This window comes from Micropterus salmoides, unplaced genomic scaffold (genome assembly GCF_014851395.1).
Source record: "Micropterus salmoides isolate LMB-PRFRI ecotype aquatic unplaced genomic scaffold, ASM1485139v1 Ms_hic_scaffold_2, whole genome shotgun sequence".
NCBI lineage: Eukaryota > Metazoa > Chordata > Actinopteri > Centrarchiformes > Centrarchidae > Micropterus > Micropterus salmoides.
The window spans coordinates 8,953,769-8,972,623 of NW_024041150.1; the positions used below are offsets into that span (position 1 = coordinate 8,953,769).

General features: G+C 44.0%; 1 protein-coding gene across 2 annotated transcripts; it reads left to right on the forward strand.

The window, feature by feature from the left end:
* The first annotated feature begins 808 nt into the window (after nucleotides 1–808).
* LOC119911371 (peripherin-2-like) lies at nucleotides 809–11,947 on the forward strand. Of its 2 annotated transcripts, XR_005445848.1 has the most exons (4): nucleotides 809–4,497; nucleotides 6,394–6,640; nucleotides 9,934–10,843; nucleotides 10,916–11,947. XR_005445848.1 is itself a non-coding variant. In XM_038730254.1 (3 exons), the coding sequence occupies exons 1-3, from the start codon at nucleotides 3,917–3,919 to the stop codon at nucleotides 10,135–10,137; spliced, it is 1,032 nt and encodes a 343-aa protein (XP_038586182.1). In that variant the 5' UTR covers nucleotides 809–3,916; the 3' UTR covers nucleotides 10,138–11,947. The 2 variants fall into 2 exon arrangements, 1 of the variants encoding a protein (XP_038586182.1); XM_038730254.1 differs by having other exon boundaries at nucleotides 9,934–11,947.
* Nucleotides 11,948–18,855: the final 6,908 nt, after the last annotated feature.

An 18,855-nucleotide genomic window follows, 5' to 3' on the forward strand; every position in this document is an offset into this window, starting at 1 on the left:
AGACAGGGGACAGGTAGAGACTCAGAAGACAGGTAGAGACAGGGGACAGTTAGAGACAGAGGACAGGTAGAGACTCAGAGAACAGGTAGAGACAGGGGACAGTTAGAGACAGGGGACAGTTAGAGACAGAGGACAGGTAGAGACTCAGAGGACAGGTAGAGACAGAGCTGCACTTTCTAACCTCATGCCCTAAATATAAAACACAAGACAAAAACACTTTGCAAACATTTCCCAAGACACACTATTTACTGGGAGAAATGCCAGAATGTCAAATAATTATTTTTATATTTGTTTGATATTTTAGTAATTGTTTTGTTTTTACATTTGATACTGATATCTTTATTTATTTATTTATTTATTATTATTATTAAATTTTTTGTCTAATAACATACACACATACGTTACTGTTCATTCATTTAAAATTAATTTTATTTAAATTTTTAATATATAATTTTTTTACACTTTAATTACTTTACGCTTTAATTCCTTGTTTAAGGAAATGTATGCGGTTGATTGTTTTTATGTAGTTTGTATGATGCTTTGGCAATATTGTTGTTACACATTCATGCCAGTAAAAAGCTAATTTGAATTGAATTGTGATAGAGAGATCTCTCGTCTCATGGAAACAAGATTCTGCCACTATATTTCAAAGTTTCCTCACCAGAGGAAGAGCTGTCCAGGCTGGACCCTTATCCTTCTCACAAGAGCTGTTACAGTAACACAGTAGAAAGTAAACTCAGTCGTGCGTGTCTTTGTTCCCCTGCAGTAAAGACACAGACATCAGCCCAAGGATCGGTATGTGATGTCACCGTCACAGGAAGCGCTTCTGTACATCCAGGTCCGTGTGTGGCGGTGGCATCACCTACTGATCCTTCAGAAATGCTTGAAAACATGTAGGGTGCGTGGACGCTACCGCGCTACTCGGCCAATAAAAGAGCTTTGTTATTGGAAAGCTATTTGATCCAGAAAATAGCGATGCTACTGCCCAACACTGCTTATACATGGGTAGGTTTGTCATTTTTTTCTTTTACTTGAGTAATTGTACTTTTTTCTGAGTAAAGATTTTGAGTACTCAACCCGCCACTGGCCAGCGGCAGCAGTACTAACGCTGACATGGTGAACATGAGACAGACAGCAGAGATGAGGGCGACAGCAGAACAGAGTCAGAGCAGCAGTTTATGGTGAGCATGATGATGATGATATGGCTTATTTATTTATCTACTCAGGGGCTCAGCTCAGTTGATTTCTGGACTTTAGGAGTGCTACTGAGGAGTTTCTAGTTTTGAAAATGTATTTTAAAGCTTCATTTAGTTATTTTCTCTACTTGCATAAAATTCTCAAGAATGCAGGAATAAATGTCTCTAAAGACCCAGAGGGCCCGACAGATGCTTTGTCTGGAGAGCAGGCTGACCAGGGACAAACTCCTGGGCCACTTCTTTGCCTCCGTCATTGACCATCCTTGACCTTAAAAACCTGTGCCTGGAGATGTGCATGTGTCTCTTCTACGTGTCCATAAACAAATGAAAAGAGGTCAAAATGTTCACACAGAGACGAGCATCCTGCAGTATTTAAGAGGACAGAGGAGTAGAAAACACTGAGGAGGGTGAGCTTGTAAGTTGTATGGATAGCTAGTAGACATAGTAAATTCTAAAACTCACGTAGTAAAAGACTTTGTTAGGCCAACAGCATGTCATCAGAGTTGCATTGAAGACAGTTCTGTGTTCACAAACGTTTGTTGCAGGGAGAGTCAGGGCCAGGTGAGACACAGGAAACATCACAGCTCACAGGTGTAACGTCAGGATAACTAAATACATTTGTACTGTGGCTACATTACCTATTGGTAATTATTGGTTTTGTTCTAGTTATATTATACTCTATCTCTCTGACCCATTTCGAGTTCTCATGATCTCCCCTCTCCAGTCCATTCTCCATCTTCTGTCACTACAAAGACCCTCTTTCAGCCACACTAATAAGCACATTCTGTTTTCAAAAGTCATTAGAAATGAGAATTTAAGGGATTTATTTAAAAATAAATCGGGGGTTTATGCCCCCGAACCTCCCTAGCATTTCAGGGTCCCCCCCAGGTTCAAAGTCGCTCCTACACCCCTGTGCTTACAGATCAGAAGGTGCAATGGAAAATTATATTTTAGGTATTGCACATCAGTAGCCACAGGCGAGGTTGCACAGATTTATGGGTGTGGAAACACTAAGGGCGTCTCCCAGAACCTCTAAAGAACTGAACTGTTCTCTCGTTATGATGAGCGGCACTGTGGGGCAACGGTTAGCACTGCTCCACTGTGTAATAACCAGAGTTCATCATTCAAATGCTGTTTTTTCAGGGAGGATGTTCAAATTAAGTATTAAAGTATTAGTAAAAGTATAAGTAAAGTATTTTAGGTGAACTGTAAAGTAGGAGGAGTCAGTTTGGTTCCTGTTCTTATCCTGTAAGTATCCTGACCAGCTGCACTGCAAAACAACAGAACACCCTGCAGCGCATGGTGAACGCAGCAGGAAGGATCATCGGTGCCTCCCTCCCGTCCGTCCAGGACACCTACAGCAGCCCCAGCCCTCACTCAGCCTCTTCACTCTCCTGCCATCTGGGAGAAGGTACCGGAGCCTCCGGGCCCTCCACCAGACTGAGGAACGGTACCATCCATCAGGCTGGAAGGACCCAAACGTCTTCAAACGATTTTTTCAAATAAAAAAGTTTCTTTGATTTAAAAAAAAAAGAACACAAGTCAACCACGACTCCCAGAGTGCATTTCATTAAGAGCCACCCAATCGCAGAGCTCTGCAAACGGCAGGTGGAAGCTAAAGGTGACGCTGTTGAGAAAACGTTTATGATCTGCAGCTTAAATCAGTTCACTTTTATTTTGGAGTTAACTTTGGTTGAATTCAGTAACGTCAAAGTGTTCTCACGTCTCAACGCTCTGATTCACACCACAGACTGGTTGCATGGCAACAGCAGCTGAGGCTCATGGGTTTTTTGGAGAAAAGCTTGAATTCTGAAAAACTTTCGTTTTTCTGTTTGGAACTTGTGGGAGGCTGCAAGTTTTCCAAATAAAAGCGTTTTGCTTATTTAAATCATTCTTAATTTTATTGTTGCCGTATCGTGATACCGTTACAGTGATCGGTTTTATCGACCATGCCTATAAGACGCCATCATTGATGGGTCACATGCGGGTTTTTGCTGCTGTCAGACGGTCTGGAGGATTTTCGCTCTGCTGAATCACTTGTGACAGAAGAAGAAATCTGCAGAGTGGTTCTAACAGTCGGCCCTCTGGATCTCTGCAGACGGGTTGTAATGTTACTCTGACGCCATGTGATTGTTCCCACTTCCGTCAGCGTCCTTACAGGAAGTTTCTAGTTTCTTCTTTGCTGAGTGGACGGTCATCAGTCCTGCTGCACACCTGCAGAGAGGCGACACAGGTCTGTCAGCAGAACTGAACTCTGAGCTGTGGCAGGCCGAGAGGAGGAAGCTGCCGCTTAACATCAAACCAATTAGCAGTAAATCGGGGGATTAGAGGCAGCAGCTGATCTGCCGTTAATGGGATCAAAGCCGGTCGGAGGTTTAGGATGACGAGTCGCAGCTCGCTCACATTCACACCTCAACGCTTTCTTCTGCAGGAAAATCTCAGTGGTGAGGAGCCACAAGCCGATCTGACGGGTTTTATGTGAATATTCGATTGTGGTTTGATGGCAGACCCCTCTGCCCCCCCAGCATTATGGACTGTCCTGACCTGCAGCTCGGCATTATGGGTTTGAAACCTCTGGAGTTCTGGCCAAGTCGCGTTCAGTTGCTTCTTTCTGGAACGGAATAAACCTGTCAAACTGTGACGGAACTGTTTTCTTCTTGATACCTGACCTTTAGTGATCGTTGATTCCTGTTAGTGTTTGATCGTACCAAGAGCTTAACATGCCGTTCATGCCGGTGAAGTTCAACCTGCAGAAGCGGGTGAAGCTGGCTCAGGGTCTGTGGATGATCTATTGGCTCTCGGTCATCGTGGGGATCTTCCTCTTCAGCCTCGGCATCTTCTTCAAGATCGAGCTGCGGAAGAGGAGCGAGATGATGGACAACAACGAGAGCCACTTAGTGCCCAACCTGCTGATCCTGATGGGCTTGTTGGCCTGCGGGGTCAACGCCTTCGGAGGAAAGGTGTGCCATGACTCTCTGGACCCCATCAAGTTCGCCAAGTGGAAGCCGATGCTGAGGACGTACCTGATGCTGTGCTGCGGCTTCAACGCGCTGCTGCTGCTGACGGCGCTGCTCTGCTTCCTCATGCAGTTCGCCGTGTACCTGACGCTGGCCGAGGGCCTGAAGAACAGCATCAAGTTCTACAAGGACACGGACACGCCGGGACGCTGCTTCATGAAGAGGACTCTGGACATGACGCAGATCGAGTTCCGCTGCTGCGGCAACAACAACTTCAGGGACTGGTTCGAGGTGCAGTGGATCAGCAACCGCTACCTGGACATGAGCAACGACCTGGTCAAAGAGTGAGTACACAGAGCCGGTCCTGCACCTGCAGACTGACCGTTTATCAGTTAGTTCATCAGAAAACAAATCAATCATCAGTTATTTATCAAACTGAGTCCATCTTCTACACCATCATGTTCTGTTTCCCGTCTCCAAAAAAAGGATCAACAGCTCAATCCATAATGAAAATATGTAAAATAAATCACTTTACACTGAAATGCAGAGGAACACAAACTTTGAGTGAACCATCAGTAGTTCATTAAACTGACCCTTGATCAGGTTGTTCCAGTTTGCAGTTACCTTTCATTTTCAACTTTGTGGAAAGTTTCTCTGAACTGTACTGGGATCAGAGAAAAGCCTGGTTCAGGAGTGTTTTCCAGCTGAATCACAGAGAGTTTTGCTAAAAGGGGTCAAAGGAGGATGAATGAGGGAATTAAGGAGGTAAAAGTTAGCGTGCAGGAGGTCGATGTACCAGCTTCTCCTCCTTAAGTCCATAATCTGACAGGATCTGATTTCCACCCCAACATGACAAGGTTAAACCAAACCGAGCGGCTGAGGGAGCGCTTGATTCCCTCACCAGAGAAGGTTGAGAGGTGAAAAACACATTTCTGACAGAAGCTGAGATCATTCCAAACACACGAGATGATCAGATGTGATCGAGCGTTTTCGCCAGCTGACTGTCAGAAATACGTCTGCAGGCTGAAGCGTGTTTGCGTGTTTCTGTTAATGCACTTAAAAGATATTTCCACAGGCCACGCCCAGTGCCTATTCCTGTCAGTCACTATCAGGTCCCGCCCTCGACATCACAAAGTGGTCCCAGAACCAAAAGTCACTTAAAGATCTTTAATTTTAAAGCTAAACAAGATAGTCAGACTGAAGTTAGCATGCTAACCAGCTAGTCAGATAGACAACTGAGATAGTTTTAGTCCACTACGTCACACAAACCCCCTCTTTTTTAATCTGATAAAGAAAATAAACTCACAGAATGTCAGATCAAACCGAAAAGTGAAAACGGTTGGATCCACCTTCTGGATAATCGTTCACTCATTGGTAGTTAGATGTGAAACTGCAGCCCTGCTTGCTGCCTCTCTGGTCTCAGTACTCACACACTGTACCTTTAAACCCCAGTTAGACCAGGAAGCTGCTAGTATTCTGGGTGGATATGAAATCTATCTTCCAGTTTTTAGCCCACGCCCCTCGTCTGGCTTCATGGCGGCAAAAGTTAGGAGAAAGCGGCAGAGTCCCACAGTACAAACCTGCATTAAAGCTCCAGTGTGTCATATTTCTGAGCATCTACTGACAGAAATGCAATTTAAGATCAGTTTTCAGTGGTGTATAAAGACCTTACACAATGAACCGTTATGTTTTTATTACCTTAGAATGAAACATTTCTATCTACAGACACCGCGGCTCCTCTTACATGGAAGGACCCATGTTGCACCGCCATGTTTCAACAGCAGCCCAAATGGAAAAACTGCTCTCCAGAGCACGTTGCAGCAATACGATGAATATGTAGTAGCAGTGGTAGTGGTCGTGGTCGTAGTCGTCTGGTTTGTTAGAAGTGAAATTTAGACAAATGAAGAACCACACATATTATTTAGCACAAGAGCCGACAGAGCGTGTCGACCACCGTAACTTCTCCTGCTCGCTTTCAAAGAGAGGGGTGACTGAGCCGTTGGTTGCAATTCACAACCTTCACCACTAGATGCCACTAAAACGTACACACCGAAAACTAATTAAAACTAAACTAAAATCAAAAACAAAACAAAATAAAAACAAAACAAACAAAAAGTGCAAACTATGAGAACCATGGTCTCAGGTCCAGGGACCTGAGAGGCCAGGCAGCCAGGCAGTGTGTCTGATCTCTGTCCTCCCTGTAGAGTCCAGTACTTTTGAACTCTGTCTTTGTCCTGCAGTCGTGTCCTCAGTAACGTGGAGGGGAAGTACCTGATGGACAGCGTCCCTTTCAGCTGCTGTAACCCCGGGTCCCCGCGGCCCTGCATCCAGCATCACCTGACCAATAACTCTGCCCACTACGACTACGACCACCGCATCGAGGAGCTCAACATCTGGACCCGGGGCTGCCGCGAGGCCCTCTTCTCCTACTTCAGTGGCATGATGAACAGCATCGGGGCGTTCCTCATCGTCACCATCATCCTGGAGGTAAGGCTCCGCCCACAGTCCGCTTCAGCCAATTGGCATCCAGCCGGGGCCCCACTGTCTCTTAAAGAAACGGTTCAATATTTAGTGAAATCCTCCTCTTCTCTCTGAGAGTCACATGTTTAGGCTGATGCCACTCTCGTGTCTGTATGCTAAATATGAAGCTACAGCCAGCAGCTGGTTAGCTTAGCATAAAGACTGGACACAGGGGGAAACAGCTAGCATGTCTTTCCAAAGGGAACAGAATCCACCAACCAGCACCTCTAAAGCCCCCTGGTTAACACCATCTTACCGTACAGACATAGGGGCGGTATCTGTCTTTATGCTAAGCTAAGCTAGCCATCTTGCCGGACAAACATGCGAGTGGTCTCTGGTATCTAACTCTCAGCAACAAAGAGAAGAAGAGGATTTCACTAAAAGTACGGTTGGCTGAAGGTGGTGAGATCTGATTCGTGGTGTTGGTTGGATCTTTTTTTGTTTACATTATAGATTACTACTTACTGTCATTTGGGAGTAATTAGTTGTATTACAGTATTACTGTCTGAGTTGTGAGGCTTTACACTCTTAAGTTACTCTTGAGTTCCTTTCACTGCTGTTAAATGGGCGCATTATTCTGATGTTCTTGTGATGTGCAGAGTTACATCCGCGGGGGGTGGGGGGTGAAATAGGATGACCCGTCTCCCCATTAAGACAGACGCTGTGCACATTTACACACGAGCTCATGATGAGCTGACAGCACACTCTCTGATCAGGAAAGTAATTCATTAAAGCACAAACACGCAGCCTACAGAAATCTATTTACCCATGATCCATCAGGGGAGCTGCCGTCTTGTTAAGAGGAGCCGAGCTCCCCCGTAGTTTGCACCCTGCCTACAGTGTCGACCATCGGATTCCAGCAGCAGGAAATAACGTTACTCTTTTACTCATGGATTTGTTTTTCTGCTGCCAAAATGTTTCTCTGTGTTGGTGAATTATTAAAAAAACAAAACACCTCTTCATTTTGGGTTAAAATGCGTTGTAGCGCACGTTACTGAGATTGTAACGGGTTTAATATCACTGATTTTCTTTTAGTAATGCTTTATATTACTGCGTTACAGCAAAAAGCAACACATTATTGTGCGTTAGTTTTGTTCCTCCCGACACTGCTGATGGGTGACGTGTGTGCTGTATATATCGTGCTGTGAACGGTGCACACACTGATGCACAAATTAACTTCCTCGTTCTTTAAATTGATAAGAACGAGCTAACGTGACAGAAAGCATCTTTGGGAGAAGGTTTTTCAGGAGCTGTCACGTCGTGAATCTTTACACAGTCCGTGGTGAGCGAAAGCATCCGATTGGACAGGAAGGCCAGGGGGGCGGGGCTGGTTAAAGGGGCAGCAGGAGTTTTTGTAAAAAAAAAAAAAAGAGCTAACAAGGTGAAACATTAGAGCTAAATCTGGATCTCGCCTGATGCTCGTTAATCTCTGAGGACTTTCTCCTGGAGGTGAATGCAGGATAACCTCTAATCTGCCGATAATCGCAGCACACCTGCAGTAAACTGACCCAGGCATTACCCCACGCACCGGGTTAACAGCATAATTGGTTAGCGGGTGATTAGCGTTAGCGCTGAAGGAGCAGCAGCCCAGACTCCATTTTAAATCCCGCACATTTTAAAATGTGGAAAAATGTGTTTCCCCACTTTGCAATACATTTCTAACTTTGTTATCTGTGTTCAGGACTGTGGATCGGGTTTCACGTTAGAGTTCTTTGTGTTCATGTGTGTTCGGGGTTTGTTTGACGTACGGGGAGACTCCCGCTGCTGTGACTCAGGACTCGGCGTTGGATCGGGTGCTGAGGTGGCGGCGTGCTGTGATGCCACACGGTGGTCAGGTTCACCGAGGATCAGGAACTATTCTGGGTGGGTTAATCTTCCCATGGCAGCAACAGGTTGCATTCTGGGAAGATCGGGATGAGGGCCAGTTCCTGAGAGTGAAAAGTGATTCGTTATGTGGGTCAAAACAACAAGTTTGACCTGAGGAGTCACGACAGATCGGATTTAGAAACTACATCCTGAACTCAATCACTCGGTCCTCACTGGTCTCAGATCTGTTCCTGCAGTTTGTGATCAGTTCAGAGGACCAATCAGCAGCAGCCTCCACATAAACAAGAGGTCACAACAAACTTCTTCAAGATCTGTGGGACTTTGTCTCCCTGATGTTGTCTTCTCAGGCTGGAATAAGCAGCAACACGGAGTACATGAGGAGGAGTATTTTATATACTGTCCATAAATAACACCCGTCTGAGAGTGAGGGGAGACGACGAGGTTAGAGAATAAGTTGGTTTTAACTGCGCCTGAGACGACAGCTGGAGAAAACATCTCGTCCAGGAAGACCATGTCCCCGTTCTTAGTCCCGCCTACAAAGCTCTGATTGGTCAGTGGTTTTCCCACCTGAGGGAGCGGGGACGAGTTCACTCTCAAAATGTTTTGCACCGCTTGCTGCGTTTCCGGGTCGAACAACCTGTTTATTTGTGAAACATTGTGAAACGTTGTGCAGTGGGCTCCAAGGCACCCAGGAAATGTTCCTAGGGGAGGTCAGATGGGGCCACTGGAAATCCTGGGGTGGAACACTGAAACCAAAAGCCATTTCTGAACTTCAGAAATTCTATCGTGCAGTTTAAAGACTAGCTGACTAGCTTATTTTACTGTTTATGTTACTAGTTGTCTGTAGACTAAAACCAGTCCAGTTGACATTTTGAGTTCCATAAGATCCTGTTTTAATGTGTCACGTGTCTGTATGTGTTCCTCAAATACACGACTTTCCTTAAAAAGACAAATATCCAGCTTTTATTTGGGGGAGTGCACCGACTGCAAAGAACAAAACATTCACCGGAACAAGCTGACTCATGATTACAGACTCCAGAAAACACACACTCGCTGCTGCAGGCTGACCGGCTTCGTTACTCCGACAGGCTCTGCCTGTTAGTCCCGCCCCTTAACCAATCACAATTTCAGAAACGTGATAGCATCTACATGGATGAATCGGAGGCCCCTCTTAAAATAAACATGGTGATCTGTCACACCAAGGGGGTAACTGATATACATCTCGAACAAACTATGGAAAGGTCTCTTAAAGTGACAGAGCCCCTCCCCCGATGGCGCCATTGATGCACTTGAGTACAGAACAGGGTGTTCAAGGCACCACCGCTTACGTTGAAATAAACATTTGTTGTGGCTGAACCTCCTCAGTCACTGAGCAGGAACCAGGTTACTACCATACTAACCCCGTCTGTGTGTGTGTTTCTGTGTGTGGTCAGTCCGTGGACATGGCGGGGTTAAAGTACCTCAGCACGGCTCTGGAGTCGATGGAGGACCCAGAGAACCCAGAGTGCGAGAGCGACGGCTGGCTGCTGGAGAAAGGCGTGAAGGAGACGTTCGGCGAGCTGCTCACCAAGCTGAAGACGCTGGGGAAGACCAACCAGGTGGATGAGGGCGGGGACGCACAGGAGGCCGCTACCTGAGAGCCCCGCCCAGTACACTGCCACTAAGGACTGAGGTCTCCCCCCTCCCCCCCTCCCAGCTGCCTCTCCAGATAACAGGGAGCGGGAGAGGAGAGGTCGTCTCCACCGTCTGTACATACGCCATCGTACACGTGAAGAACACACACACACACACACACACACACACACACACACGTGTGATTTAAACTGCATGTTGATTTTTTTCCATTCTGTAAATACGTTGAACAGAGTTTATTTTTAAACAGGAGGAAACCTGCTGCTGTAAATAAAACATCTGGCTCGGGATTTAAAATAATAATTAAATTAAATTAACCCCCCCAATTAATGCTTCCTGTCAGCCACAACCAGGCCTGACTGCCAGTCGTTACCGGAGCCCGACCGATACGTCACACCGCTGATAGCAGCTTGTCACAATCTGAGAGTTCCACAGTTTGTCCAGCAGAGAGCGTGTTTTATAAATCCGAGGGATTCTTGCCAAACATGTTTGTGTCGGTGAATGTTTCATAATCAGTTATTTTTATTCTGGTATTTGTGTCTCAGACATCGAGTATCGGTCGGACTCTGGTGTTAACCATCGCCGTGTGACCTCTGACCCAGTTGGTTTACATGGAAACTGACGGCCGAACATCCGGGAAAAACTAGGAGTGCTGATTGCTCCCACCGCTGGTCAGAAGTGATACTACAACATACAAGGGTATAGATACAGGTACATACGAGGGTATATACAAGGGTATAAATACAGGTACATACGAGGGTATATACAAGGGTATAAATACAGGTACATACGAGGGTATATACAAGGGTATAAATACAGGTACATACGAGGGTATATACAAGGGTATAGATACAGGTACATACGAGGGTATATACAAGGGTATAGATACAGGTACATACGAGGTATATACAAGGGTATAGATACAGGTACATACGAGGGTATATACAAGGGTATAGATACAGGTACATACAGGTAGATACGAGGGTATATATACACAGGTACATACGAGGGTATATACAAGGGTATAGATACAGGTACATACAGGTAGATACGAGGGTATAGGTACAGGTAGATACGAGGGTATATACAGGTACATACGAGGGTATATACAGGTACATAGAGAGATAAATGCAGAGGTATATGCAGAGTGAGGAAGTTTCATGTGGCTTTTAAAAATCTTTCTTGAACACCAACTTTTTTATTTCACTTGTATTGTCACAACTTCTAACTTAAATTCTGTACTTTCACACGTGTTTTGGGAGGTTTGTTGATAAACTGTACTTGGAAGCTCACAGTTTCAGTTTCAGTTTCATCAGTCGAAGGAACGATAGCTAACCATAACGTTAACATCTATAACTTGAAACACGTGATTGGTGGAGAGCGTTGGGGCAAGCCTGAGCCTGGCAGACTGAGTTCAGGGCGGCCGTCTGGTTCCCTGTCAGGGCGATGCTGGGTCAGACTGAAACAGGAACGTTTTTTTACTTATTAAGTTGCAGCCAAACCAACACACACGCTTTGATGAGCAATTTCATCTTCATCAAACTGTACATTCATATTTAGTGTTTTCTCAGTTTAACAGACAGAAGCTGCATCAGAGAGTGTGTGTGGACCTGGTCAGTTTTACAGAGGTAAAGTAAGCCGTGTAGTGATTAAAGGCTCGGTTTCCAGTTACAGCTTGTAATATTTGTATGTTTCTGTTTTCTTTCTTTGTGATATGGAGAGTTGTAATGTTTGCAGCCAGTTGTTGTGGGTTGGTTGGAGCTTGTAGTCGCTCCGCTGTGTACGATAAACCCTATAAAGAGATTGTGACTGACACCCAACTGTCTGACTCATCTTTTATCTCAACAGGTATTTATAGAGGTACATAAAGCAGAATATACACATGTATACATAAAGTATAAAGCGGTATATACATATACATGTATACACATGTGTACACCCAGTATATATAGAGGTATGTACACATGTATGCACTGGTGTTTATATAGGTGGTATATACACGTGTATACACTGGTGTATGTAGAGGTGTCTACACAAGGTATGGAGGTATGTACATGTGTAAACACAGTGATATACGCTGTACATAGACAGGTATGTGTGGGTATCGTGTATTACATTGTTTTACAGTATGCTGCAGTATTTTCCAGAGTTTCTTAGTGTTTAAACGGGAACCTGTAATGCTCATTTCCAGCTCTATGTTTTTATTCTGGGACTCTTCTAGGGCAGCTTTTCCTGATCCAGTTATAAAAAGCCTTTGTTACCAGTGCAGGTAGTGGCCCTTTTAGCTTAGCTGACTCTGCCCAGACTGGGAACTTCATCAACAAGTAAAGTTATCTGTCCATCGAGAATCAAACTACCTTTCCTTCACAACCGAATGAGACGTCCTGAACAACCTCCCAACACCTGCAGAGTCCTGAGCCGAGTCCCCACACCTGGTGTTGGCGCTGCGAGCAGAGCGGTTGGAGGCAGGCTGAGCAGGTGGATGGCGTCCTGTACTTTGTGGACGTGCAGATCCTGGAGCAGATCATGAGCAGATGACCGTATAAGGACATCGAGCCAATCTGACGTCAGCTCTGCAGGAAAGCAGAAAAAAACTGTTGGAAAGCCAGAATCCAAAGTGGTCTGAAGCTTCCTGCTCGCAGGGATCACTTTTACACGTTCACCTCAATATGTGAAGCTCCGGCCACGTTAACATTCCACGCTGTGATATTACTACAGAGAATAATGGAAAGCACAACAGGTGCCCTTCAACAGGGATGGTATTGTGTTTCTTGGTGTTTCACAGGTGCTTAACAGCCGCTGAGCTGTTAATCAGCTCAGAGAAACAGATTAACTGCTGATGTCAGCAAAGGGCCAAGGACAGCGGCCATGACGCAAGTCCTCTAAAGGACACGCTCACTTTGTAACATGTTGGTTCTGATCGTCACGCATCGTTTATACAGCATATATATGTCCATATGTGTATATACAATATATATATATTGTGTATATAGACATAATCTAAAAAAAAACCAACAACTATTTATTTGTATGATACAGCTGCAAATAAGTATTTGAACACCTGTCTATCAGCTAGAATTCTGACTCTCAATGACCTGTTAGTCTGCCTTCAAAATGTCCACCTCCACTCCATTTATTATCCTAAATTAGATGCACCTGTTTGAGGTCGTTTGCTGCATAAAGACACCTGTCCACCCCATACAATCAGTAAGAATCCAACTACTAACATGGCCAAGACCAAAGAGCTGTCCAAAGACACTAGAGACAAAATTGTACACCTCCACAAGGCTGGAAAGGGCTACGGGGAAATTGCCAAGCAGCTTGGTGAAAAAAGGTCCACTGTTGGAGCAATCATTAGAAAATGGAAGAAGCTAAACATGACTGTCAATCTCCCTCGGACCGGGGCTCCACGCAAGATCTCACCTCGTGGGGTCTCAATGATCCTAAGAAAGGTGAGAAATCAGCCCAGAACTACACGGGAGGAGCTGGTCAATGACCTGAAAAGAGCCGGGACCACCGTTTCCAAGGTTACTGTTGGTAAAACACTAAGACGTCATGGTTTGAAATCACGCACGGCACGGAAGGTTCCCCTGCTTAAACCAGCACATGTCACGTCTTCAGTTTGCCAATGACCATTTGGATGATCCAGAGGAGTCATGGGAGAAAGTCATGTGGTCAGATGAGACCAAAATAGAACTTTTTGGTCATAATTCCACTAACCGTGTTTGGAGGAAGAAGAATGATGAGTACCATCCCAAGAACACCATCCCTACTGTGAAGCATGGGGGTGGTAGCATCATGCTTTGGGGCTGTTTTTCTGCACATGGGACAGGGCGACTGCACTGTATTAAGGAGAGGAGGACCGGGGCCATGTATTGCCAGATTTGGGGAACAACCTCCTTCCCTCAGTTAGAGCATTGAAGATGGGTCGAGGCCGGGTCTTCCAACATGACAATGACCCGAAGCACACAGCCAGGATACCCAAGGAGTGGCTCTGTAAGAAGCATATCAAGGTTCTGGCGTGGCCTAGCCAGTCTCCAGACCTAAACCCAATAGAGAATCTTTGGAGGGAGCTCAAACTCCGTGTTTCTCAGCGACAGCCCAGAAACCTGACTGATCTAGAGAAGATCTGTGTGGAGGAGTGGGCCAAAATCCCTCCTGCAGTGCAAACCTGCTGAAAAACTACAGGAAACGTTTGACCAAACAAAGGCTACTGTACCAAATATTAACATTGATTTTCTCAGGTGTTCAAATACGTATTTGCAGCTGTATCATACAAATAAATAGTTAAAAAATCATACATTGTGATTTCTGGATTTTTTTTTTTAGATTATGTCTGTGTGTGTGTGTGTGTGTGTGTGTGTGTGTGTATACACAGTATATATATACACACAGTATATATATATACTGTGTGTATATATATATAACAAGGTTTTCTACAGCAGATAAATATGAATAAGAATCAATCACAGATATTAAACTCTCCATTCATTTTACAACAGAGATCGTGCAGCTGTTGCATGGACCAATCACACGGCTCCCCACAGCCTGTTGCTAGGCAGAATCCAGATTAGATCAGATTATCAGAGAGATAATTAAGACAATCAGGCTAAACCTCTGAGCGAGAGAAGACAATCTAATTCATGTAACGTGTGAGAGAGAGGTGGGAGGGTTTGGACTGAGTCAGAGATACTGGTCCCAGTGTATCCCCCACCCCTTTACTGTACAACAGTAAGTGAACGCATCACCGTTGAGGCTGCTTTATTTACAGCTAAAGGAAATGTGTCGCTGAGCAGGTGATTATTATTACAGAAACATAATGATGAAATGTTGTTAATGAACAAATCACTGACATCATTTTTTCAGCTGGTAGCGACTACAAACAGTGATGCAAAATAACTAATTACATTAATTATTTACAATTATGAGGTATGTGTACTTTACCTGAGAGTGTCCATTTTGTCAGAGTACATGTTGTACTTTTCACTGCACTACTTTTATCTGATAACTTTAGTTTCTTTGCTGATCACCAAATCACTCTGCCTATACTGCAAGTACTATCTGTGTGTATACATGGCTATAGGTACATACAGCATGAATTTAGGTACACATACAAGTAAGCGTATATTTTATTTTATTCTAATGTAAATATTTGTACACAGCATGTTCTGTGTGTAGCTGTATGTATATGTATGTCCTCAGTGTCAATGTTCTTCCCCCCAAACCAACGAACAATTAATAACTAACTCAAAATATTACAGCTGACTAAAAAGACATGAAGGTAACAGAACATGCTCACCGTCTCAGGAAGGCGTGGCAGAGAGTCTGCAGGTCTCACTTGGGGCCTTGTGCTGCTGTCTGAAGTCCAAGCAGGGCAATGAGTGTAGTTCATATTCTGTCCACCAGGGGCCGCTGTTCAGACACCACGAGATAACTCGCAGCATCAGTGGTCAATGAAATGAGAGTCACAGCTGGAAAACATTCAATATGAATGAATGTTTTGTAATGGCTGCCTTATTTTATGAGGAAGTAGGTGATTGGTATAGACAAACAAGTCACCTCCTACAAAAGATGGCTTCTCACTATGTAACACCATTTGTCTGATGAAGGTCTAGCACCGAAACATTGGGTAAATATATATATTTTCCAAGTTAGACAGTGTGCGGGAGTTTTTCTTCATTAAACAGGAAAGTCTTAGTAAGATTTTCACCCATTAGACCAGTGTTCGTTTCCCACAAAAAAGTCAACATTGAATGTTTTTATTGAAATTACGGAGGGTACATAGGTTACGTAAGTTGCGTAACTTACGCATCATTTAACTTACATAAGTAAACTTCGTAAGAAATGTTCTTTTTAACCAAAATCATCATCTTTTCCTAAAGCTAACCAAGTAGTTATTTTACTTATGTTTCTTACAAAATAGGGACGTTTCACAACGCAATGTCAAAAAACAACACTAAAGGGCGTGAAAAAGCGACGCAAAGGGGTCTTTAGCAAGCGTCTATTTGTGTCGAGTTGGCAGTGACAATGTGTTGGAATACTTTGCTAAAGGTAAGAGTGAGTCTGCAGGGAATCAGTATAAGTCAATATGAAGGGATGGAAACACGACTGTGTATGTGTTTGTTAAGGTTTGTTTTCCTGTGTTTATGGGGTCCAAAAAACTTATTATACTTGTGGAGACCAGAATGCTGGACACCACAAGTTTAAAGGGCAGTTTGAGGGTTAAAACATGGTTTTAGGGTTCAGGTGGAGGTTAGGTTTAGGGTAAGGGGCTAGGGAATGCATTATGTCAATAAGATCTCCCCACAGGGATAGTAAGACTAACATGTATCTGTGTGTGTGTGTATTCTTAGCATCAGAGATTAAAGTGAACCTGAGGAGGAGATTTTCAGCCAAATCCTTTTAACGCAGCATGCAACAATCTGAGCCAATCAGAAGAGGGGAGAGTCCTCAGGTATAAGGTGAGGTCACTTCCTGTTATCAGAATCAGAATCTGTGTCACAGTTGCTCAGTTTGCATGTCAAGATACTAAAGAACAGAAATAACAATAAAGTAGGAAATGTAACAATATATAAGGCAGTCTCAATATTTACAGTATTTTACAAAAACAAACAGAAATGTAATGATAAATAGTTTAATGAATTACAGTGGGTACGGAAAGTATTCAGACCCCTTTAAATTTTTCACTCTTTGTTTCATTGCAGCCATTTTCCAAAAATCAAAAAAGTTCATTTTATTTCTCAGTAATGTACACTCAGCACCCCATCTTGACAGAAAAAAACAGAAATGTAGAAATTTTTGCAAATTTATTAAAAAAGAAAAACTGAAATATCACATGGTCATAAGTATTCAGACCCTTTGCCGTGACACTCATATTTAACTCAGGTGCTGTCTATTTCTTCTGATCATCCTTGAGATGGTTCTACACCTTCATTTGAGTCCAGCTGTGTTTGATTATACTGATTGGACTTGATTAGGAAAGCCACACACCTGTCTATATAAGACCTTACAGCTCACAGTGCATGTCAGAGCAAATGAGAATCATGAGGTCAAAGGAACTGCCTGAAGAGCTCAGAGACAGAATTGTGGCAAGGCACAGATCTGGCCAAGGTTACAAAAAAATTTCTGCTGCACTTAAGGTTCCTAAGAGCACAGTGGCCTCCATAATCCTCAAATGGAAGACGTTTGGGACGACCAGAACCCTTCCTAGAGCTGGCCGTCCGGCCAAACTGAGCTATCGGGGGAGAAGAGCCTCGGTGAGAGAGGTAAAGAAGAACCCAAAGGTCACTGTGGCTGAGCTCCAGAGATGCAGTCGGGAGATGGGAGAAAGTTGTAGTAAGTCAACCATCACTGCAGCAATCCACCAGTCGGGGCTTTATGGCAGAGTGGCCCGACGGAAGCCTCTCCTCAGTGCAAGACACATGAAAGCCCGCATGGAGTTTGCTAAAAAACACCTGAAGGACTCCAAGATGGTGATAAATAAGATCCTCTGGTCTGATGAGACCAAGATAGAACTTTTTGGCCTTAATTCTAAGCGGTATGTGTGGAGAAAACCAGGCACTGCTCATCACCTGTCCAATACAGTCTCAACAGTGAAGCATGGTGGTGGCAGCATCATGCTGTGGGGGTGTTTTTCAGCTGCAGGGACAGGACGACTGGTTGCAATCGAGGGAAAGATGAATGCGGCCAAGTACAGGGATATCCTGGACGAAAACCTTTTGCAGAGTGCTCTGGACCTCAGACTGGGCCGAAGGTTTACCTTCCATCAAGACAATGACCCTAAGCGCACCGCTAAAATAACGAAGGAGTGGCTTCACAACAACTCCGTGGCTGTTCTTGAATGGCCCAGCCAGAGCCCTGACTTAAACCCAATTGAGCATCTCTGGAGAGACCTGAAAATGGCTGTCCACCAACGTTTACCATCCAACCTGACAGAACTGGAGAGGATCTGCAAGGAGGAATGGCAGAGGATACCCAAATCCAGATGTGAAAAACTTGTTGCATCTTTCCCAAATCGACTCCTGGCTGTATTAGATCAAAAGGGTGCTTCTACTAAATACTGAGCAAAGGGTCTGAATACTTATGACCATGTGATATTTCAGTTTTTCTTTTTTAATAAATTTGCAAAAATTTCTACATTTCTGTTTTTTTCTGTCAAGATGGGGTGCTGAGTGTACATTACTGAGAAATAAAATGAACTTTTTAGATTTTTGGAAAATGGCTGCAATGAAACAAAGAGTGGAAAATTTAAAGGGGTCTGAATACTTTCCGTACCCACTGTAAATAGTAATAGCAGTAACGAGTGCAAATATGGATACAAATATAAGTAAATGGAGTGTAGATATGTACAGTATTTTACAGTATTAACAGAAGTGGCCTGATGAATAGTAGTAGTGAATAAAATACAAATAGTAATAATGACTACAGGTACAGTTGATGTGGATGGATACTAATAACAGCAGTAACTGGACAGAGTAACCAGAGTATTAAAACAGATAATATTGCACCAATGTACTTTACCACAGTATAAAGTCAAACTAGCTTCTACTTTAACGGTTTGTTGACCTCTGTTAGTCTCGAACAGGATCTGTGTTGAACATCTGCTGATTGAAACGTTCAGGTGTTACTTTATCTGCAGTCTGTTAGAAAGACACTTGTATCTAACATTAGCATTATTAGCATTTTAACATTAGCATCTAACTGTTGGCCAAACCAGGTGTGAT

Coding starts and splice junctions, on each gene's coding strand:
- LOC119911371 (XM_038730254.1), top strand. CDS start 3,917: ATGCCGTTCATGCCGGTGAAGTTCAACCTGCAGAAGCGGGTGAAGCTG. Junction 4,498..6,393: donor AGCAACGACCTGGTCAAAGA/GTGAGTACACAG, acceptor TTTGTCCTGCAG/TCGTGTCCTCAGTAACGTGG. Junction 6,641..9,933: donor TCGTCACCATCATCCTGGAG/GTAAGGCTCCGC, acceptor GTGTGTGGTCAG/TCCGTGGACATGGCGGGGTT.